Source organism: Lontra canadensis, unplaced genomic scaffold (assembly GCF_010015895.1).
Source record: "Lontra canadensis isolate GAN:19392208 unplaced genomic scaffold, GSC_riverotter_1.0 scaffold5, whole genome shotgun sequence".
Classification (NCBI taxonomy): domain Eukaryota; kingdom Metazoa; phylum Chordata; class Mammalia; order Carnivora; family Mustelidae; genus Lontra; species Lontra canadensis.
In genome coordinates this window covers 26,622,865-26,647,027 of record NW_022630999.1, presented here as the reverse complement: position 1 = coordinate 26,647,027, position 24,163 = coordinate 26,622,865, and the positions used below count along the sequence as shown (strand labels likewise).

Genomic DNA, 24,163 nt, shown 5'->3' with positions numbered 1-24,163 from the left:
ATTAGTGCACATTTGTATAACATTTTCTATTTGTCTAGACCAAGGTCCAGGTCTTTCAGTTACCCTGGAAGGATAATGCTTTTTTCACATTCATGGATAATTTTATTCTTAATCTGGAAATGAATGAACACAAGAGAATGAGAGAATAAGTTCGCATTTATTGTGTTGCTACTTTCTATATTGACCATGATGGCTGACCAAATTAGCTAGAGATAAAGTTTTTCAGAAAAGATGGTATGAACTAATCTTTTATAGAATGAGATGACAGGGTGTTTGGTGCATGTGGGTCCCTGGAGAAATGATCTTTAACTAGAGTTGAGGGTCCAGTTGTACTGTGATGCTAATTTATAATCTACAGGATTGGCATAAATAATGCAGAGTTACATGTTTTTTAAGGACAGGAAGAAAACAACTGAACTTAATCTGGAGATAGCACTTTTATATTCACTAGTAGAATTTGATTTAGGGTGGGGGCTCCATATAATTAGGCTGGGAAATAAAAATGTTTGAACCATTTGTGGAAAGGAGAAAAATATAAACTGATTTTTAAAGGTATTTTTTCATTGTCTTTTGATTTTTTTATTCTTTTTCCTCTTCTTTTCTTTCTCTTTTTTTCTCTTCTTCTCCGTCCTCTCAACCCTTCTCCTGGTTTACTTTGTTTTCTCCTGAAAAGTGATGATCAGAGCAAAAATACATAAGGGCCAAATATCAATGTCAATTGCCTGCATGACAGATTTATATCAAATTACTTAGGGGAAAGATATCTAATGTTCCTTTGACATAATGATAAATCAGATTTTGAGTGCTCTATGTAACATACTGATAATTGAAAAAAACGTATTTTTGAAGAACATTTTCAAGAAAATTCACTTTTTCTCTTAATTTGTTACGTAATTGAGAGCTTTGGTGATGTAAATTCGCCTCACTAATGCAGCATCCTAAAGTTCCTTACCTTCTTACTCTTCACTCCGCTCCATTGGAAGGCTTAGCTGACAACTGTGATTTCCCTAAAAATGGCAACTGGTCAAGGAGAAAGTCTCAGTCAGCATTGTTGCCATGACATGTTGTTGTCAGTGAAGATTCATGGGGTGCACTCTTCATGGGCAGATGAATATGTGCATGCTGAAGATTGGCCCTGAAGGAGATTGACGTCAGTTCAGCACCTGCCCTTCAGCAACATGCTGGGCCCTTTGATTACTGGATATAGCTCCACTGAGTGGTCTGGGATAGCCTGGGATGAGCAGCTGCTGTGTTCTTTTCCTCTCTTCAGAAGAACATAGATGACTGTGTTTTTGAGAGGGGTCTGAGTAGAAAGCAGATTTCTCACTTCACTTTTTTCTTTTTTTCATTAAGTTCACCATCATCATCTACATAAAGAGGTAGGCAAAATTGGCCATGACCTGGAACACTCTTAAGAGGTTTACTAAATTTAAAGAATTGGTTTATGACTTCAGTACCCGAAACTACAAGGGGTATGGTGAGAAGCACTTGGAATGATATTTGTTCTTCCTATTGTTATTTCTGATAAATTAATGAGTATCCAGACCTTCAATACCATCCAAACCAATTTTACATGTAAGGTACAATGCCTAGGACCATAAAGCTTTTGGAGGGCTCTGAAAATCTTTGAAATAATATATAAAACTTATATATACACATATGAAAACAAAAATAAATTAAAATTAGTAACTTAAATTGTTCATAAATTTTCTTGCAATTAGACAAGTACAGTTCCAATGCAATTCTTACATAGATATAAAAATCATAAAGTATAATCAAATTTAATAAGGTAAAAATTATTAAAAATGATGTACTTCATAAGGTGAAAATTATAAAAATTAGAACATTCTACTTTGATTTATTTATTAAAATTATGACTTGTATGGGTTTGTGGGTATATTTTAATATGCCTAATACAATATAGAGTAAGACTCCCAGCATAGAAATATATGGACTAGAAAAGTCCTAAATGGCCTATGATCATCTATTCACATGGAAATTAAGTTCTTTTTCTTTGTCACTCATTCATTTATGCCTTTCTTTTCCCAAGACACCAGAGTCTACTTTAACACTTTGTCATCTGAATCACTCCAATTTTCTAACAATAGTTCTTCCTGTTCCAATAGTTCCTCTCTCTTGAAAATAATAATAAAAATATTATTAAAAAATAATAACTGCAGCTTCATGTGATCACCCATAAAACTCTCACCTTATTCTTCCTTCCAGTGGCTTTCAGTGCTGGTAGGGTAAAATCCAATCTTTTTAATATGATAGAAAATAACTTCCCAACCAACCCACCTCCCCAGACTTCTCTTTTTCAACCTCAACCATTGTCTTCCCTTTTTCTTTCCCACATACAAACACTATCGTTTATTCATCTTGAATTTCTTGCAGTTCTTTAAATAATCAACATTTTTGTCTCCTTTGGGCTTTTGCATATGACATTCTCTCTAATGGAAACATTTACTTTTTCACCTTCCACTATGCAAGTGGATAACATCTCTTCATCATTGAGATCTTAACTTATAAAACATTTGTTCTGCTTCCCAAGGTAAATTGGGTGGTGGTTTTATTGGCTCCCAAATCTCTTCCCTTTTCCCTTCTTAAGCCCTCCTCTCTCCAACCATAATACTCTACTAATGGTTCTTTTTTGTTTGTTTCTTTCTTTCTTTATTTTGGTTCTTTTATATGTTTTAGTTTTTTTTTATACAGGTCTCTTCCTGTATATTTCTTTCATACTATTTTCCTCTTTGGAATTCCTTAGCTCATTCTTTTACTATTTAACTTTTATGCATTCTCAAAAGTCTTTAATTCATACCACCTCCAAGAAGCCTTCTCTGGTTACTGCTCTCCACTGTAACAAGAAATAATTCTCAAAACACATAGCATACATAATGTATTTAATTTATCCAACACTTGCCATATACTTCTCCAATACATCACTGATGTCTTATCATATAGTTTATGAGCTGGTATGAACTGGTATGAACAGTTCTGATAGGAAAAGAATCAGTTGCAAGTTCTTATAAGGCAAAAATTCCATGTATCCCCTGAAACACCATCAGAGTGATCTATCTACATACTGGTAGTTGGTAAAAAATTAAAATAAAATAATTGATTGAATGAATAAGTGCATATGCGACAAAGTAATAATCTTGTTGAATAAATAATAATGGCAAATGGGAAGGGGTTATTTTATAACAGTTGAAAATCAAATTATGATACGTTGTTTAAAAATCCGATTATAAGAAATGTCAAGCTATGAATCTTTAATAAATGTAGCTCAGAGAAATCAGTAGTGATAACTTGCTATGAATTCTTAACCAAAATAAAATTGTCTATGGTGGGAATCTTAGGGAAAAATTTTGTATACAACAAATACAGTGTTCTGTGCACGTCTCCACATTTTCTTAGTTGCACATTTTTTTTCATGAGCTTAGTCTTCTTTTATATCCAGAATTGAAGGGATTAACATAATGCAACATCTGCTGATGAACTGTTATTTGATTTGCCAGTGTTTTAACCTCGGAACACAATATTGTGGTAATTGCCACCTGTTTTTACATTTCAGTCAGTAAAATACTGTTGTAACCTTTAGCCCTCATGTTTTCTGAAGATGATAAATAGTGTACTGCTGTGTTAAACACACCAAACAGAGGAATTAAAAAAGCAATTAATGAACATCTTCTTGATACTTTAGAGCATAGGCATTGTGATTATACATGCTACTAATATTACTTTGAGTTTAACATTTAAAAATACTAAGAAATAATAAAAGAAGAAATTGAGATTTGAGAGGGAAATCACAGGTCTGTTGTATCACTTTTACTATCCCTACCTGAGGTTTTATTTACATATACTTTCAGAATAACAAATAACACCAGCAATAAGAAACAGAAAACAGAAACAGAACTATGAAAAAGAAAATAGGTCAACAGGTTTTAGTTTCTGTTCTTTTGTGTGTGTGTGTGTATCTGTGTGTGTGTGTTGTTGATTTACTGTGTTTTGTCTTCACCAAAGAAAAAAATAAGAGTGCCTGTGTTGTTCATTTTTCTGCCAGTTTTGTTTATAAGATGAACCACAGCTTTTTGAATCTTAGAAATCACCTTATGGGAGGTTTTGTCTACTATCTAAAATGGTGCACTAAAAGAGATCTAGCTGTCCACCAAACATTCTTGCTTATTCTATCCATCATGTACAGCTATGGCTGACCGTGGCTGATTAGCTAGAAGCTGCATCTAAATTGAGCCACATGACCAGTTCTTGTCAATGAAATATGAACTATAGCGATGTATTTCAATTCTGGACCTAGTTGGTTAACAAAAATGGGTATGTCTTCACTATACTTTTGTTCATTGATACTTGCATTGCTGAATGCAAAGTATCTTGCGGCCTTTGCATCCAGCAGAGATTGGAGATGGTTCAGCCAGAAGAGTCCCTGAATTTCCAAAGGAAAAGAGCTCCTCGATGCCCAGGAACATCTGCTCAAGAATTATGTGAGCAAGCAGTAAACTTCTAGAAGTAAGCTACTGAAATGTGGCAGTATGTATCTTCATGGTAACTAGAGTCATCCTATGATCATTAACCCTAGTCTTGAGATCTAGATGGTACTGCTGCTATTCACATTTAGGTAGTTTTGCTGCCAAATTTAATTGTATACTACAAAGAAGTCTTACCAAACACAATTCTAGAGTTAACATTCTTTTTAATCATTTTTAAAAATTATCTATGATATTCAGTGCCTTTGATGATAAAGCACTAGCGATGCATAAATAAATAATTTAGGTAGTGCATCTGCTTCTAGTCTAACAGGAAAAACAAATATTACCCAATTAATCACAATCATAATAAGTGCTATAAAGGAAAAACAAAACAAAACAAAATGAGCTATGATAAAGTAAACTCAAGATCTTATTCTAGTCTAGGGGAGGCAGAATCAGGTAAAAATTCTGAGAAAAATATATTTATGGGCCAGATAAAGAGGGGTAATAGAGAAGGGAAATGAGAGAGAACAGCATGCAAGAACTCCTAGAAATGTGGAAAAGCTTGGTGCTCTGGAATTTTGTGGTCATTCAAAGATATTCTATGTATTCAAGTAGCATGGTAGTCCCATGGAGTAAGCACTATATTGCCACTTAATCAGTAAATAGCTAGCATGTACAGATCTGTTACTACATACTTTGCCCACTCCTTGGTGAAATAGGGGATGTAACCATATGTAAGGAAGGTTCTGACATGAGATGATACAATCTGCCAGGAAGTCAATTAACACAAATATAACATAATCATGTTTGACTTCCCATTTATTGCTGACATTCATATACAAAAAGAGCTAAGGCGGGTACTTCCTTCGATTTATACACAAACTTTGGTACAAAAACAAACAGACGGTTGACTTCCTTCCAGTGGGGTAACTAAACTGAAATGCTGTGAGTTCTGATTTACTGTTGGTTGATTGCCATGTAAAGGAGGCCAATGTGCAGAGGAAAAGTGGAACAGAGAGTTGGGGGCGTAAGGAGAATAAACCAGATGATGGCAGTGTTTAAACTCCAGGATCCATTTGTACCTAATGCAAACCACCTAATTCTTAATTCCCTTCTTTCTCCTTCTCCCTGTTCCTCTTCCTTGTTTCCTCCCCCTTCCCCTTCTTCCTCTCTTCCTCCTCCTCCTCCTCAAACTCCCCCTCCCCCTCCTCTTTCTCCTTCTTCTTCTTCTTCTTCTTCTTCTTCTTCAGGCTGGTTTGAACTGTGTTAATTGAAAGCATGCTCACTAAAACAATGACAGGCTCTATCGAACTCCTACGTATCAGGAAGGGGATCTCAGGGATTGCAGTTAGGCATAGAAAAGTAAAGTTGGGGGAGCCTGGGTGGCTCAGTGGGTTAAGCCTCTGCCTTCGGCTTAGGTCATGATCCCAGGGTCCTGGGATCGAGCCCCACATCAGGCTTTCTGCTCAACAGGGAGCCTGCTTCCCCCTCTCTCTCTGTCTGTTGCTCTGCCTACTTGTGGTATCTCTCTGTTAAATGAATAAACAGAATATTAAAAAAAAAAGTAAAGTTGGTTGTTACTTAAGTGGGGGTTAAACTGAAGTATAAAATTAGGTCTTCAGGAGAATGTTCCCCATTTATGAAGTCCCATTAGTGAAAAAGTTTGGGATTAGGATAATGAATTTTATGAAATTTGTTGAGGCATAGCAATGTTTCATAGAAATTCTTGGATTTATTAATAGTTACATAAAACTGTATGCATCTTTTAATTAAAACTCAGAAAATAGAAGTGCTGAGGCATTTGATCCATGAAATATAAATGAGTTATAGTCAAAAGTTTCTTTCATTCTTTCCCATTTTTTTAATGACCTACATATTGTAAAACAAAAATATATGCCTCCTGGAACCTAAGCCTAATGGACAATATTTCGATCAATTTTTGAGGCATTTTTAGCTAAGTTTTAATTATGACTCAAGCAGCAGTTGTGAAGGATTGAAGGCTAATGTACAGAGCCTTAGGCCATACCATAACAGGCTCTACAGAAAGCCAAACTTGGCTCGCAGAAAGAATGATAATGAATAACATATCACACAGATTCAAACATAAGAAAGCAAAATTAAAGCACTAATACCTTGACTGTGAGTGATGCCAAGCATTATCTTCCAGTAAAATCACAGGTTCTAATCTATGTAGCAGGGATACAAGTTTTCCCAGTTAACTGATACTCTTCTTACTGTTATATATAAAGTACTGATTTTCAGTTATCAGTACACTTTATGCTAAAGTTCTTTGGAGCATTCTTCTCATCAAAATCACTCATTCATATATTAGATATATTACATATCAAAGGTATACTATGAGGGATTATAGGTTTCTCTATTCAGGACATCTACCCTCATGAATTTCACTGGAATTAGCTCATTAGCCAAAGGTGAGTTGAAAGACACCCTCTTAAAGGCTCTGTCTTCAGGGAATCCACTTCATCTCTACATTTCAGCCTTGCCAATGACTATTTCCTGGAATTACTTCCAAAATCTAGCTGCAGATACAGTTTCCTTTACCTGCCAACTTCTCATATTTTATCTAGTGGAATAACCTTTTCTAAGTCAGAATAGCCCATGATGCGGACTTTTTTCTGTGCCTTAGTCCACATGGGCACCCTTCTCCATTCCTGACTCATAGAACCTTAACATAGGCCCCTGTTTTTCAAGGAGGAAAGTTTAAACAATTCCAGAAGACTCCTAGAGACAGAAGACAAGACAAGCCAAAAGATTGTCTAGATAGATAAAAGAAGAATTGGTGACTTGCAGAATTTGAGTTTAAGGTCAGAGAGAGTGATCTTCTAGGAAGACCAAAGTGATAATCTGAACACTGCAAAAATTCTTTTTCTCTTTGGTTTGTGGCTTTCCTCCATTGGACTTAGTCATTATCATCCTACATGGAAAACCCAAACTCTATTAGGCTTATATGGGATCCTTCTCTCAGTAACCAGTCCCAAGGAATATCTAACTTACTCTGAGATCAAAGTGTTATTTCTTTTTTATACTCACTATGTTTGATCCTAGAAATTGCAATGATTTGTCTAGAAATTGCAATGATTTGTAGAGCTCATTGTCAGCTAGTGTTTTTCTAACTGTACTCTCTATGGACCTGTGATGATTAATCCAAATCTGAATGTATCTCTGAAGATTGTACATCAATCCTAAGAGAAACATTTCTAGTTTAAACAGCCCAAATAATCACAGTGCCATTTTCCTAAATTCAAAGAGCTTATCCATCAATAGTGAACTGAAGCCAAACTCCTCCTGTGAGACTAAATGCAGAAAAGGAATTGATTTTGTTGGGTTTCCTATTAACACTAATTACCATTCTTTGATGTGCCTCAAATGTTTCTTGACAAGGAGATATTCTCCTTGTGGCAAGAAGCCAGTCATTTCCATCTGTAATGAAACTTGTTTTTGTCCTGTATATATATAGTCTAGTTAAGACAGTCACACTATTTGAAAAATGTGTCACCTGATTCCAAGGGATGTTGACAAAAGTGATCTTTTCATTTTTTTTCTTCAGAAGACAATTGGATAAACTTCAGGCATACCTTGGGAGTACTGACTGGATTCTAATGGAACAAAATGGGGGCACAATCAAATTATGGCTTGGGCTGTTAATTACGATGTTAAGAGAACTAGTAGATACATAATTTATAATCTTCATAAGATCAGGAACCTTTGTGTTACCCGTGGTTGTACTTAGGTACTTAAAATGATAGTGACTGGCACATAATACGCACTCAAAAATATTGGTGAACAAATAGATTACAAGATAAAGTAAAAGAAAATTCTAAATCAGTCCAAATTATAAGTCCTATTTAATTTGGTGAAAAATGTACAGAAACTTAATACTCAATCCAAACTCAATCCTGAAATTCAATACAACATGGGAATAACGAATTACTTAAACAGGTCACATAGCTAGAAAATCAATGATTTGAGCCCAGGTATGTTTAATTCCAGAACCTACTCTATTTATTCTTCTATTCACTTTGTTGGCGCAGAAGATTTTATACCTGAGGAGCATGAACTCCAGAATAAACTGCTGAGGTTAGACTGTGGGATTCCTCTGCTCACTAGTAGTGAGACCTTGCAGGAGTTGCTTAAACTAGGTTTCATCTCAACAATTGAAAACTGGGTATATTGTGACAATTATAAATAGAATATTTTAAAGTGATTAGAAGAGTATATTGTGACAATTATAAATAGAATATTTTTAAGTGATTAGAAGGATTCTTGACTCGTAGAAAATTCTAAACATTTTCTTATTAAATAAGTTCCAAAAACAACTGTATTTTTCAGAAAGAAAATTCCATAAGAATAACCAGAAACAAAGGTCAATTTTTATCAAGTTACCCTGTATGTATTTTATTAGATTTTACTCTAAATCAATGCCAAAGTCAAGAAATAGAAAAGATTTCATGATCCCCATAGTCTGATTTATGAAAACATCAGAAGGTTTAATATACATGAACAGATCTAGTCATGAATTCCTGCTTCTGACGGTATTTTTTTCCAATTACTTAAGAGCTCTCTGGGATGGTTCTCTACTCTCTTTTATACCTTTAATCTCCACCATTTTTCTTTGATCTTCTTTTTTTTCTTGAATACAACAAAATTCCCTGAAAGTTTAGTGCAGTCATATTTCCACAAATATTTTTTGATTTTGCAAAGGATTTTAAAGTTGAAACTAGAAATTCTTATATTTAGGATTTCTGTCACTGATCAATTTTCTCTGCCTGTTCTAGCCTTCCTTTGGCTTTGGATCTCAGCCCTCTCCTACCCTCAAAACTCCACTCACATTTTTTTCAAATCCTCTGTTTTGACACTCGCTCCTTCCCATCTTTATTAAGCCAAACAATTTGTATCTCCTTACTTGGCTTGGGACCCTCCTTTGAATTTCTGTAGACTCCTTAATGTACTCACCTAAGAGTGATGAGCTTTGCATCCCACATTTTATGTCTGCAGGGGGGTTTGACATTTCTGTCTTTCTTTTAACCCTTTCCTATTGATATCTATATATACAAAAGATCTAATTTGCCACTGATATGAATTATGCCACCAATTCTCACCACTTATGCAGACCCCTTACCTGGTAGTTTCAATTTTAAATAAATATGTCTCACTATTTGTGAAGGGTAAAGAGGGAGATACCATTTCAATAATTTTGCTCTGAGAGGTTAAAAAAAAAAAAGTTACCTGCAACATGTTAGATGTCAATACCTCCACTAGCAGAGGAAGTCCTTGTGTTGTGCTCCTTAAATGGCAGCCATTGGCCACATGTGGCTATTTTCATTAGTTAAATAAAATTAAACAATTTAATTCCTCTGTATAATAACACATATTTCATATGCCCACTAGCTATATGTAGCTACTATATTCAGTAGTGCAGACTATACAATATTTTCATCACCAGCTATAAGAAGTCTTCAAAAAAGGCTGATGATAGAATTAGTAAATAGATATTTTGAAAAATGGCATTTTACCATGTCTTTTCTTATAACTTGCACATAGGGATTTTGCAATAAAAATGGGTTTTTCGTCTTTCTTACTATAATACTATTTTCAGCCAAGGTTTTATAGGGGAACATAACAGTTATTCAAATAATGTAGAATAATGGGTAATTTGTATTGGAATATTCTGATAATTAAAAAAATGTTCTTTCCCTCTCTACAATGGTATGTATAAATTGTACTATTCCTGCAATTTCTATAGTATGGTATTTTTCAGACTGCAGATTGTAACTAATTAGTGAGTTATGAAATCATTTCATTAAGTGAAATTTGTTTTTTTAAAGAAAATGACTTAGAATTACATCAGAGAAAAATAAGCATGTATCAAACATAGATAAGGAAAGCATTGTTTCATTAAATGTCTTTTTAGTTTTACAACATTGAGTCATGATGTAAAATAATTGCTTACTCTAGCTCATATTTTAATATGCTTGAAATCCGTTATGGAAAAATCCACCAAAGTTAGCATGTCCACAAATATAAATGTAACATTTTTGTTTTTCAGCTTTCAGAGAGGATGCAAAGTGTGTCTAATTCCAAAGAAATAAAATTTTAGAGCTATTTTTTCACATTTCTAATCCAGACATATATATTTGTACAAACTAGTAGAGAAAATCAAAATCATGTTATTTCTTAAGTCTTTTCTTGCACACAATATATTGTGAAATCCATCAGACAGCTCAAATCATACTGAACTTTTCTCTGACATTAACTTGTGTGTTCTAGTGAATCCTACAGCTTTCCTTATCACTTTACTTACTACACCTTTTAAAAGTCTCCATTTCTCTCTTTCTCATCTCCATGCCCACTAAGAAATGAAGTTACACCCTCAACCCAACAACATAAATCTCTGTCATGGGCTGAATTGTGTGCCCCCCAAATTCATAGGTAGAAATCCTAAGCCCTAGTATTTAGAATATGAGTGTATTTGGAGTTAGGGTCTTTAGAGAGATAACAAAATACAATAAGGTCATTAAAGTAGGCCTTAATTTGACTGGTATCCTTATAAGAAGAGTATATTAAGACACAGAGAGACAAAGAGAAGACCACCTACAAGCCACAGAGAAGCCCCAGACACCTTGATTTCAGACCTCTAGCCTCCAGAATCCTAAAAAATACAGTTCTGTAGTTGAAGACAAAGTACTAGTCTATGGTACTTTGTTAAGGCAGCTCTTACAAATAATACAGTCTCCATGTTACTTGCACATTTTAATTTGTCCTTTTATGTTTTAAGTGAATATATAAACTTTGTATATTAGCTAAAGTTCTTTAGTTTCAAGTAACCCAGACTGGTTCTGCTCAATTAAATAAATTGAATTTATCAGAAGGATATGAACTAGATCTACAAAGAAAAGAAAAGAAAAGGAAAGAAAAGGAAAAACAAAAAAAGGAAAAAATTTACAGAACGAGGTCTCCAATAAACAAAGATCTCCAAGAAACAAAGAAGCTCTTTAGACCTGGGAAGCCAGGACTAATGGAGATCTCAACTATTTTAGTTTTCTGTACCTCCTTCAGTCTTACATTCCAGGGAGAAGATATTTGTCCTAGCTTTCATGAAGTATTTATCCCCAGAGAGAAGTACAAGGTCTTTGACAGCCCCACCAAGATTTCATTTAATGAGGAAAGTGTTATACCCAAATAAAACAAGAATTTTCTTACCACAAGAAGGGGAAGTAGGAGTTGGGGCAAAATACCAGGTATATGTTACTTTGGGTTTAGTTGCTTAACATAGACCATTAATAATGTAGGGTGTATCATGTTGAATAGACCAAAATATGACATTTTCTATAATTTAAAAAAAAAAAAGTGTGTAGTTTGAATTTTTCGTTTAAATGGCTTTAGGTTTCTACAAGCCAAACTAAATTCTCTGGTGTAATTACAGGTGTGGGGGTTGGGTTTGGGGGAGGGCAGGTGGAAACAAAAGCTGCATAGAGAAAAAAAATTTCAGTATAGCTAATTTATCCTAGATACCTACAAAGCATTAGGAAATTTTTGAAATAGCCATTTCCATTACTTCATAGTATTATATTCTTGAGATTCAAATAATAGGAGGCCAGAATATTTGAGGATTATCATCTGTGAAAAGGGAAGATAACAATTCCCAGTAGTTTCTTTTTCTTTTTCTTTTTTTTACTAGTTTCCTAGTTGAAATTGTTATAGTGAGCATATCCTCTATTTTAATGATGTCAACTACTTTCTGTGGCTCAGAGAAAAAAAAAAAAAAGTAACATACATATTTCCCTAAAGGCACTATAAATTGGAGGTTTCACTTTAGTATCTAGTATCTGGTGTATTTTCTGCCTTGACCTAACAAGCAGGTATGAGGCTTTTCACTGATTTAGAATACATAAAATTACCATCTACCATTCCCAAATGGCTGGATTGTCACTGCTTAGTTGCCATTTTTTCATATCTTGATGTTTTCACTAATTCAATTAACTGAAATGTGTTAAGATACAACAGTAAAATATCTGTTGTCCCCCAAGGAGCTTATAATTTAACAAGACAGACACATTAAAGGAAAATAACAATATAGCAAGAGAAATACTCTAGTGGTTATTACAAGTTAAATATATATATATGTATATAAGGTATATAATGATTATTAAGGCTTAAAATATTTTTTAATGGGGACTTAGGAGAGAAAAAAAGTCCTATGAGGCAGCACTGTGGACAATTTTTAAAAGAGATTAGACTGGAGCTTGGTCAGCATGCAATCAATGTAAATTTTTACATATATAATTAAGCTTAGAGGATTTACACTAAACAGTTAAAATAATTCATTACTCAAAATCTTTGAATAATTCATCAGATCTTCACTTTATATACAACTTTTTGAAAAAGCCAATACTAAAACATGTGGTAGTAGGACTTCAAAGAATGGTAAGTACAGGTCCACTTTCAGTTTAAGGGCTTTAGCAAATAAAAATACAGGATATCTAGTTAAATTTGAATTTTAGATAAATGATGAATAATTGATTTAGTATAACCATATCCTATATACTATAGTATAACCATATCCTATATACTATCCTATATAAACATATATATAGGATATATCCTATATATATGTTTAGAATATACTCATACTAAGAAAATATTCATTTTTTATTTGAAATGCAAATTTAACTAGGTATTTTCTAGTACATCTGGTAATCCCAGTCAGGCTGGAGGGGAAAAAAAGAATAGCCTTTGAACATGAGAAGAAAGCAAAACTTAGGGAAAATACTAACCAACATGTATATGTGGGAGAGGTAGTAAGAATATCTCTTCTTCAAAGTAATATTATTTAATATCTGAAGATATTGGGATATTTTTTAAAATATTTATAAGTAAAATGGGATATTTTTATGCCACACTTTATAAAAATGGTCTGTTTCTGAGAAACTTCAGGAAATGTATCTTTTTGCTATAGATTTATAAAACCATCTCAACTATGGCACTAACCAAAATCAAAATCAACATAAATATTAAGTTTTCTGATCTTTTGTTTGCTTGATCTTGGAAAGATTGCAGTGTTTTATGTGGACTCGAATTCTGATTGGATTAATTCTGGAGCAATTAGGACTCTGAGAATTATGTCAGTAATTCACATTAAGGCTTAGAATTAATAATCAGAATGTTGAAAAAGTTATTTTGGTATATTTAGGAAAGCTCATAGGCTTTTCATCCCTGTCAAGTTTACTCTTGTACATACCTTAATTTTAATCAACATTTTAAAATATTTATTTAAGTAATCTCTGTATCCAACATGGGGTTCAAACTCACCACCCTGAGATCAAGAGTTGCATGCTCATCTGACAGAGCACCAACGTGAGACCTTAATTTAAACAAGTTGTACACTGATATCTTTAGTAATAAGATGTTTGTAAGGAACTAATAGAAACTATTCTATGGTACTTTAATTAATGTAGTGTCCTTGCTTCAGATATACATCATATATTATCACCTAACATTAAAACTCCCTCAGGGCGCCTAGGTTGCTCAGTCAATAAGCATCTGCCTTCAGCTCAGGTCATGATCTCAGAGTCCTGGGATCAAGTCCTGCATTGGGCTTCTTGCTCAGCGGGGAGCCTGCTTCTCCCCATGCTTGTGCTTGTGCTGTCTGTCTCTCTCCTTGACAAGTAAATAAATAAAATCTTTTTAAAAAATAATATTCATATATATATATATATATCTTCTTTATGCATTCATCTATTGATGGACACTTGGGCTGCTTCCATACTTTGGCCATTGTAAATAATGCTGCAAGAAACATAGGGGTACATTATCCCTTTCAATTAGTGTTTTTGTATTTTGGAGGTAAATACCCAGTAGTGTGATTATTGGATTATAGGGGTAGTTCTATTTTTAATTTTTTCAGGAACCTCCATACTGAATTCCACAGTGGTTGAATGTTTAAGCCACCAAGTCTATGGTATTTTTTTTTAGCAGCCCAACATGACTATGGCAGCCCTGAATATATACTTTCAAATGAATGAATAGAAGGATTACTCATGAGTTCTTTTTCAGTTAAAAAATGTCATAGCTCTACAATAAGTTGCTTTATGATTTTATTTCCATTTGCCTTTTCCTACTCTATCTTCCAAAGAAATCATGGAAGAAATTAGTTATTGCTTTAAATTATGATTGTGATATAACTATTTTACTAAAGGTTTTTTGAAATGCATTTGTAGGTATGTTACTTATAGTGACTTTTGTATTGATTAAAAATAGCATATGAATAAATTAAGTATTTTAAAGTACACAAGTAACAGCATAGGAGATTTTATTCTTATGCTATTTTCATATTAATCAGCATTTTCCAAAGCAATAAAATTAAAAATGACCTTTGCATTTTTCCATATGACCCCTGAAGATTAAGCATAAGAGAGGAGAAGTAAACTGCTTTACTTAAATAGAGTGTATAATTAGGGGCCTCCCTGAGCAGATAGTGAACAGAAATTATGGCATACAAAAATAACGTTTGTTCTATCCTGACTTTTATGAGGCTCTTAGTTAAAAATTGGGTAAAACAAATGTAATGGATACTTGTCTATAGTCCTTTCACTCACAAAGCCCATGCACACTTTAGTTTTTAGAGAAACTAAGGGAGTTTTTGTTTGTTTGTTCGTTTTTAAAGATTATTTATTTGATAAAGAGAGACACAGCGAGAGAATGAATGCAAGCAGGCAGAGTGGGAGAGGGCTCAAACTCCCCACCCTAAGATCAAGAGTTGCATGCTCATCTGAGCAATATCATGAGTTCTTCATTTGAACAAGTTGTATACTGCTATCTTTAATAGTAAGGTGGATGTAAGGAACTAATAGAAACTCTTCTATGTTACTGTAATTAATGTAGTATCCTTGCTTCAGATATACATCATATATTATCACCTAACATTAAAATTCCCTTGGGACACCTGGGTGGCACCCAGGTTCATGTATCCTGAAATTAACAAATGATAGCAAAAATGGAAAGGCAGGTTCTCACTGTTGGAAAGGAAGTTTACAGATAAGCAGTGGGAAGAGGTTAAAATAATACATGTGGTAATAGATTAGAGGATGCTTCAGTAGGAAAGAAAAAGCCTAATACCCAGATTGTATTTCTACTGCCATTATCAATAAAAGGAACCAGCACTCCTTAGAAAAATTGGTGATTCTAAGACTGAGGCAAGACATACACAAGGTGAGCCTGAAACATCTTATAGAGCCAGGAAGTAAAGAAATGACTTTAAAAAATCAAGGGAATGGATCAAAGGAATGTAGGAGCCAACTACAAGAGCTATCAATGCTAAAGCTAAGTAAAAAAAAAAAAAATGTAGAATTGGTTTATAAATCAAAGTATAAAATGAATATTCATAGGTCCATACTGACATAAAAATTGAATAAATAAACAGAAGAAGGGGGATAGATAAATCTTTTGTGAGGAAATATCTCATAATTTTATACATATTTTACCCTGAATGAAGTGGAATACAACTTCTCACTCTTTAAATATGGAATATGCATAGTAACTTCTTTTTAAAGTGTACAGTAGTGAAGGAAAGAAAAAGAGTAATTTTGCATTAGACAGACCTGACATAAACTCTCTCAGCTATCTCATCAAGGTCAACATCAACAGGGATAAGTCATGTTAATAGTATGTACTCTTCATGTGCTGTGATGAGAATAGCACTTTACTCGTGATCCTCCTTCCCAAAGTCTGTAACTCTAGTCCATTAATGAAAAAAACATCAGACAATTATCAGTCGAGGGGCATTCTACCAAGTACATTGCCAGGACTCCTCAAAACTGTCAAGATTATAAAGAGCATGGGAGGTTTGGGAAACTTTCATGGCCAAGAGGAGCCAAAGGACAAATGACCACTAAATGTAATGCGATATTCTGAGTTGGATCCTGGAACAGAAAAAGTCCATTAGGTAAAACTAAGACAATCTGAATAAAGTATGGATTTTAGTTAATAGTGTGTATCAGTATCTGCTCATTAATCATAACAAATATGCTGTGTTAATATATCATGTTAATAAGGAAACTGGGTGTGGGATACATGGGAATGCTCTGTACAAGTCCCTATTGTTCTAAAAAACAAAATGTAGGTGTTTTGGTTTTTTTTTAAGTTCTGTCCCTATGAAGGTTACATGTTTGTGGAAAAAGAAACATAAATAAAAATATGAGAGATGGTGATAAATATCATGGAAAAAATAAGACAGACAAGGAATAGAAAAATATTGGCTGGATTGGAGGTGAAGAGTTGACTTCATTACTTATCCTCAGAACTCTGTGCAGATTGAACTGGAATATAAGACAACCTAGATATACCAGACTTTCTAGTGGTGACTGATGTCAACAAGATAAAAGAAATAATAGTCCTGGAAAATGTCAAAGTAAATAATATTAATAACATTCTAGAAGGGGAGGGAAAAGTAGAAGTCTTGCCAGGAACATGTGGAATTCACCTGGGCACTCCTTTCCTACCAGTGACAATAGGCAACTGAGGGAAGGATTGATCTATGATCAATGTAGAACATTGGGACTCTCTCTGTACCCTGATTCAGAAAACAGGTGTAATTTTTTCCTTTAATAGATGGGAAATATGAGACCAGGGAACTCAAAATAATTTTTCCCATACTAACATAGTTACAAATTTGGAGGCCAGCACCCACACTTTTGATTCCTAAACCAAAAAACTTCAATATACACAAAATGCTTTCTATTGATGGTAGTAAAATGTCCCAGAGGTGATTGCCATTGAGAATAGTCATAGTAAGGAACTATCTAAAATGAATATACCAGCTTTCTATCTAAGTGATCAATAAGATCATATTTTGACTCATGTATTTTACTTGGGTTTCTTGGTTTTAGTATTAAAATTATTTAAGAATATTTTTGTTATAAAATAGTACATACACTTGTGACTTTAACTTGTGCATTTCAACTTACAAACTTAGTTTAATTTTTGTTTCTTAGACTGTTTAGATTCGACTTAGATTGTTCTACCAGTATTTGGAATCAGCTTCTTGAATTATGTTAGATTCTGCCATTCTAATGTAATAGCCACTTGAGTACAAATAACCTCAAAAGGAAAACTGAAGAAGTAGAAATTAGAAGTTAGCTGATTCAAATGTCAAGTGAAAGTCATCTAATTGGGATATAGTTGAGATTTAAAAAACATAATGAAAACCTACTCTGTGCTTGAACTTATGAGTTGCAGTCACACATGACATCACTTTGATCCTCACCTCAATGCTTACCCACAGTAAAATTGAATTAATATCTATTATTTGAATGAGTTGATTTTCCATACCATGTCCTTGTTCTGAAGATTATTATGTACTAAATAAACTAACCCATTTTGTTAGTTCTATAATTCTTTCAGCAAAATAAATTCCCAAGGGAAAAGCAGAGATGAGTACATATCTGTAACATTTCTTTAAGTATATCGTATTTTGAAATTAGTAAAAAAGAAGAAATAATAAAACTTTGGCATGCAATAAGTCCAAATGAATAGAAGGAACCTGAATGGGGAAATTTGAGGAATTGAATTTTTGTTTAGTTTAGAATAAATAAGACAAAACACCTGTGTTCCTGATTTTGATTGTGAGACAAAATTCATTTAATATTTTATACTGGGCCATTCTTTAATCTCAGATTTATTATTCTGAGCTTCATTTTCAACAGAATGGAGTACTAGGTTTATATATATATATATATATATATAGAGAGAGAGAGAGAGAGAGAGAGAGAAAGAGAGGAATTCATAGAATAGATTAAAACATAAGTGAAGATGTCAGGAAAGTTGTCCTTTGTAAGATGCGCATAGGTGCCCTTTGTTTTTCATGCCATATTTACTGTTTCTCTTGTCTGACTTACCTCTAAAAATAGACTGCCAGGGACACCTGGGTGGCTCAGAAGGTTAAGCATCTGCGTTTCGCTCATGTCATGATCTCAGGGTCCTGGGCTCAAGCCCCACATCAGGCTCCCTGCTCAGCGAAGAGTTTGCTTCTGCCTCTCCCCTCTGCTTGTGCTCTCTTTCTCTCTCTTTCTCAAATGAATAAATAAAATCTTTAAAAAAAAACAGACTGCCAAAAAAATCAACCTTTTCTCTCAAATTTCCAATCAACTTCATTTTCTGTGACTCAAGTTTTATTGAATATTAGTAGTGACTTAATATCTAATAAGATATTTTTAGAAATCTATCTTTCCCTTTATTAATATGTGCCTCACACACTTAATCCCATAATTCATGAAGGAGAAAACAAAATCTTTTATTCATAATACGACCTCATGAGGCATAATTAATTTCATTGTTGACAATCTGAGCATTCAGAAGACTCCAGAAATCTTGAAGAAAAATACTGACCATCTCTTTCTTTTACCCACACATACACACATTGTGTACAGAAACACATATATAACATTAGGTGGAGGAAATTTGGCTTAACAGAAATCCATAGTAACAAAGCATGAGCTTTAAGCTGAGGACAAGCCCGTAGATATTGACAGTGTGGAATGATTCTGAAGACTCCTCTAATGAAACTTTAGGATGAATACACAGCAAGGGATAGGATTATCACCTTGTGCTTCATATGGATCAAATTGCCTCTGGGGGCATAGTGCCTAATTCTCTAGAGAGCTCTTTAGAAAGAATGTTGATAAACCAAACTCCTGAGAAAACCTGGAGATATTCTAGTAAAGAATAAAGTCTTCTCTAGCAGAGGGGCATTTAGTGGCTACAGACTCTACAAATCATTGCTATAAGAGAAATTAGATTGGAATGTAATAAGAAATCTGGCTTAAGTTTAAGAAATTCATATGTTGTTAGTCATAGAATGGTATAGTTTGGCATACAAATTAATGAGATCCATCACTGTTAGCAGATGAACGTTACAAATATTTTGGAAAGTGTCTTACACTGAACAACCCTATCTCAACTAGATCCCTCAAGGTCCTTTGTAGACCTCCTTATCCCCAGTTGCTTCTATCGCCTAGGCTCTGATAAATATATTCCTCAGTGTCCTCATTTCTTTGCAATAGCAGACATCCAGCCAATTGCATCTTGATGTTTTATCTTGTTTTGTTAGATCAGGTGACTAGCTTGAATCCTGGCTAATTGAAAAAGCACAATGTATGGTTTCCAAGAATAGGTTATCAAACCAGTGGTAGCATTAAATGTACTTAAAACAGAAGGCAGATTTTAGATTCTGATCAGAAGTGGGAGCCATGGTACGTCCACTTACTGATGTCCTGCAATTAAATGAAAAAATCATTTTGCTCAGGACTCTGAATAAAAATATATTGCTGGTCAAACTTTTTTTGGGGGGGTATTTGAAACACTACATCTAATTCTTGTATCCAGCCATTATGAAAATTAAATCTTTCTGTATATGTAATCTGTCCTGAAGTTTCCGATTTTCACCATTTCATTAGGGCCAGTTACAAACCGTCTGTTGCACCTAACAGCAAATTGCAAGGATGATATTAATCAGAGCATTACTTTTAGAATGAAATCAAGGAAATACACGATTGAAATGTTCGGCACAGCATACATTTGGGAACAGAAGGTCATTTCACATTCCTAACAAGTGCTATTATTTCTCAATTTCTTAATGTAAGTGAGCTCTCCTTTAAAAGTGTTGCTAGGTTGAAAAAGAAGTCCTAAAATAAACCTGTATGTTATTCAGGAAACTTACATTCAGCTATGGAATTATAGAAGACTCTCTATCTGTATTGTTTTACATATCAGTGTAATTGCAATATCAATATATGTATAGTCATGAAACTTCTATGTGTTGAATAAGCAGACTACAAAAAATAATAATAAATTAAGACCAAGACAATAGAAATGTAAGTGAGGACTGAAACATATTTGCAGAGACAATTTTGGGAGAAGCAGTTCTAAAAATAGAAATCTAGAAATTATTTCCTTGGGAAAGTGCTTCGCATCTTTTCAAAATACAGTTCTCCAATTTTTTAATCACAAGAATTCTCTTAGCTGACAAGTAAGAGTGCTATATTTCCAGTTCCTAACCAAGGCAGACTGAATTTAATGTCATTCCTCTGTTAGTGTGATTTTGTTTTTCCTCGCAGAGAAACTGAAGCTGTGTTAACAGATTATCAAGCCTGTCTTGCAGGGAACCAAGTACTGGTCTGAGCCATGCAGTAAATAAACAACAGCCATTTTAGTTAATACTTAAGAAAAATTTAAAAAGATGACAAATAGAGATGTCCATAATGTAAGTGGCATCATGAATATAGGGCTATTCATATGAAAAATGGTATTAACAGCATAAATGAAAGAACTTTGCTCTTACTGTGTTGAGAAAAAGTCAGAAATTTCTATCTTTGCAGGTCATCCCAGAAATGTTCACTTAGCCATTAGCTTCTGTCACAATATAACAATAAAATGGTTTGGTAGACAAAACAACAGCTCAAATATTTTGTGCCTTCTGCAATGAAGTGGTGAAGTCAGTTTCCCCTTCGCTTGAATTGAGCTGAAATTAAAATTTGCTTTGACCAATAGAATATTGGCAAAGGGGCATCGTGGGTCCAGAGCTTAGACTTAAAGAGATCTAACATTTAGTTTCACCTTCTTGGAGTGCTGCTCAGAGCCACCACATAAGGAAGTTGATCTAGAATATTAGACGGTGGGGCATCTGGGTGGCTCCGTGGATTAGGCGTCTGCCTTCAGCTCAGGTCATGATCTCAGGGTCCTGGGATTGAGCCCTGCATCAGGCTCTCTGCTCAGCAGAGGGCCTACTTCCCCCTCCCTCTCTGCCTGCTTCTCTGCCTACTTGTGATCTCTCTCTGTCTGTCAAATAAATAGATAATATCTTCAAAAAAAAAAAAAGAATATTAGATGGTGAGAGACATGTAGAGAAGACTTGAGTTGCCCTGGTAATCAGCCAGCGTTAATGCCAGAGAAGTCGTTGATACCATCTTGGGTCTTCTAATGCAGTTAATTCTTGAGCTGCATGTAGTCACATATATGAGCCTAGGAAAAATGAGCAGAGAAGCCATCAAGCTAATGAAGAAAATGTAAAATAATGAAGTGTTGTTTTAAACCATAGGTTTGTTACATAGCAATAGATAACTTAAAAAATGGTTTATTAGATTAAGTTAGAGGTCATTTCAGAATTCTTTGAAAGTGGCTTATTAGATAATTATAATAATATCAATAATAATTTCTTCTTTTTAATAAATGTGTATTACATTTGATGAACAAAATTAGATATTTTACTGTTTTCTGAGGACAATATGTACTAAGTTGGTGAGGCCAGGAAACTAATAATAATAACCACCCTTTTTTTTTCATTTATTTGCTTTTATTTTATAAATTATCACACAGTGAAACTGACCATTATTTTAACACATGTATGAAATAATGCAGGCACCACCAAAATCAGGAAATAGGATAGTTCCATTAACCCCAAAATGTCCTTTTGCTATCCTTTTACACTCACTAACCCACTCTTACTCCCTGAAAGTCTCTGATCTATTCTTGATCATGGAAGTTTTGTTTCCAAGAATGTTGTAAGTGAAATAATGCAGAATATAATATTTGACACTGATTTCTTTCACAGTATAATCTTTGAGATCCACCCAAGTTTCTGTGTGTATCAACAGTTCCTTTTTGTTGCTGAGTATTATTCCATCGTATATATGTCCCATAATTTCTGTACCCTGTGCTTGGTTTATGGCATTTGGGTTATTCCAGTTTTTGATGACTGTAAAAGAGGAGCTATAAACATTTGTGTACAGGATGTTGAATAAACATTAGTTTTTATTTCTGTATGGTAAATACCTAGGAATGAGATTGCTAGATCATTTAAGTATATTTTTAGCTTAATAAAAAGCTTCCAAACCATTTTTTAAATTATCTGTACTGTTATACATTCCTACCAGCAATGTAAGGAAATTTCCATTACTTTGTACCATGCTAGGATTTGGTGTAGTCAATATTATTTTATTTTAGCCCTTATAGTAGGTTTGTAGGAGAATATAACCATGTTTTTAATTTGGATTATCCTAGTGCCTAATGATTTTGATAGCTTTCTATGTGCTTATTTGTCTATGTATTTTTAATTTGGTGATCTGTCTGCTCAAGACTTTGGACCATTTTTTTAATTGCTTTTTCACCTTTTCATGAGATACATACAGTAAAGTTGCAGTGGAGAACACTGTTAGAAATGTATTATAACTAGCTTCAAAAATGGCTCCAACGATTCTCATCATGTGATATATTTACAAACTTAGGTGGTCACCTCTTACAAGATGTGGAAAAACCATATTTCCTCAAGGAACACTACACCGCTGCCCCGCCCACCTCCTGGTATGACCAACCCCAAACCGTCATCTCTCTGGAGCAGCACAGCACCCCGATCAGTCAGGGGGTGGGGGACACAGGACTCGCGGCTTGCCTCGGCCTCTACCTGGAGTGATGGTGGTTCAGTCCGTCCCAGTTACTGGCTGGTTCTTCACAATCTCACTCCACAGATTGATGGGTCAACATTGAGAACCATCTGCATGCAACATGGCCCACTGCTTACATTCCATCTGAACCTAACCCAGGGCACCGCCCTGATCCGATACAGCACCAAACAGGAGGCGGCCAAGGCCCAGACCGCACTGCACATGTGTGTGTTGGGAAACACTACCATCCTGGCTGAGTTTGCCACCGATGACGAAGTTAGCCGCTTTCTGGCACAAGCTCAGCTCCCTACACCTGCAGCAACCCCAAGTGCACCCGCCACAGGTTGGCAGTCGCTGGAGACCGGCCAGACCCAGTCAGATCCCATCGGACCGGCTCTGAATCTTTTCGGTGGGTCCACAGGGCTCGGGCAGTGGAGCAGCAGCGCTGGTGGCAGCAGCGGGGCCTATCTTGCTGGAGCTTCGTTGTGGGGGCCCCCAAACTACTCTTCTAGCTTGTGGGGAGTCCCAGCTGTGGAAGATCCCCATAGGATGGGCAGCCCTGCTCCCTTACTACCTGGTGACCTTCTGGAGGAGGGTCGGATTCAATCTGAACTTAGAACTTTCAACTCTGACCTCATGACCTTTTTTGGAACAGCAGCAGCACTAACTTGACCTTTTTGGTTTTTTTTTCAACTTGCAATAAATACACTTTTTATTAATGTATGCAATGCACATTGGCTTATGTGACTAATAGCCATAGTTTGCTGATCCTTGATCTTCTTAATTTTTTTCCATGTGCTCTTGAAAAGAAATGCAATTTGCTCTTGCTGGAGTATTCTGTAAATGTCACCTAAGGCCAGTTTTTACGTGGTGCTGTTTTATTCCTCTATCTCCTCCCTGATTTTATGTCTGCTAATTCTATATATTACTGAGAGAGGAGTATTGAAGTCTTCTTTATATGTTTGTATATTTCTTTTTTTTTTTTTTAGTGAGTTTTTGCTTCATATGTTTCAAAGTTCTTTTGTTAGCTGCAAACACACTTAAGGGTTTTTTCATCTTCTTGATAAATTAACCATCTTATCCTCATATAATATTCTTCTTTATCCCTGCTAATTTTCTTTGCTCTGAAAATTAAACTTTGATATCAATAGAACCATTCCAGCTTTCTTTTGATTAATATCTGCATGCTATATCTTTTCCCATTCTTTTACTTTTAACTCACTTATA

At 34.6% G+C, this 24,163-nt stretch overlaps 1 protein-coding gene across 1 annotated transcript; it reads left to right on the top strand.

Moving 5' to 3' along the window:
• Window positions 1-22,798: 22,798 nt before the first annotated feature.
• LOC116864058 (trinucleotide repeat-containing gene 6B protein-like) lies at window positions 22,799-23,547 on the top strand. The gene is given in 2 exon segments (XM_032851259.1): window positions 22,799-23,519; window positions 23,522-23,547. Coding segments are annotated over 2 exon segments (747 nt in total).
• The last annotated feature ends 616 nt before the right edge of the window (window positions 23,548-24,163 follow it).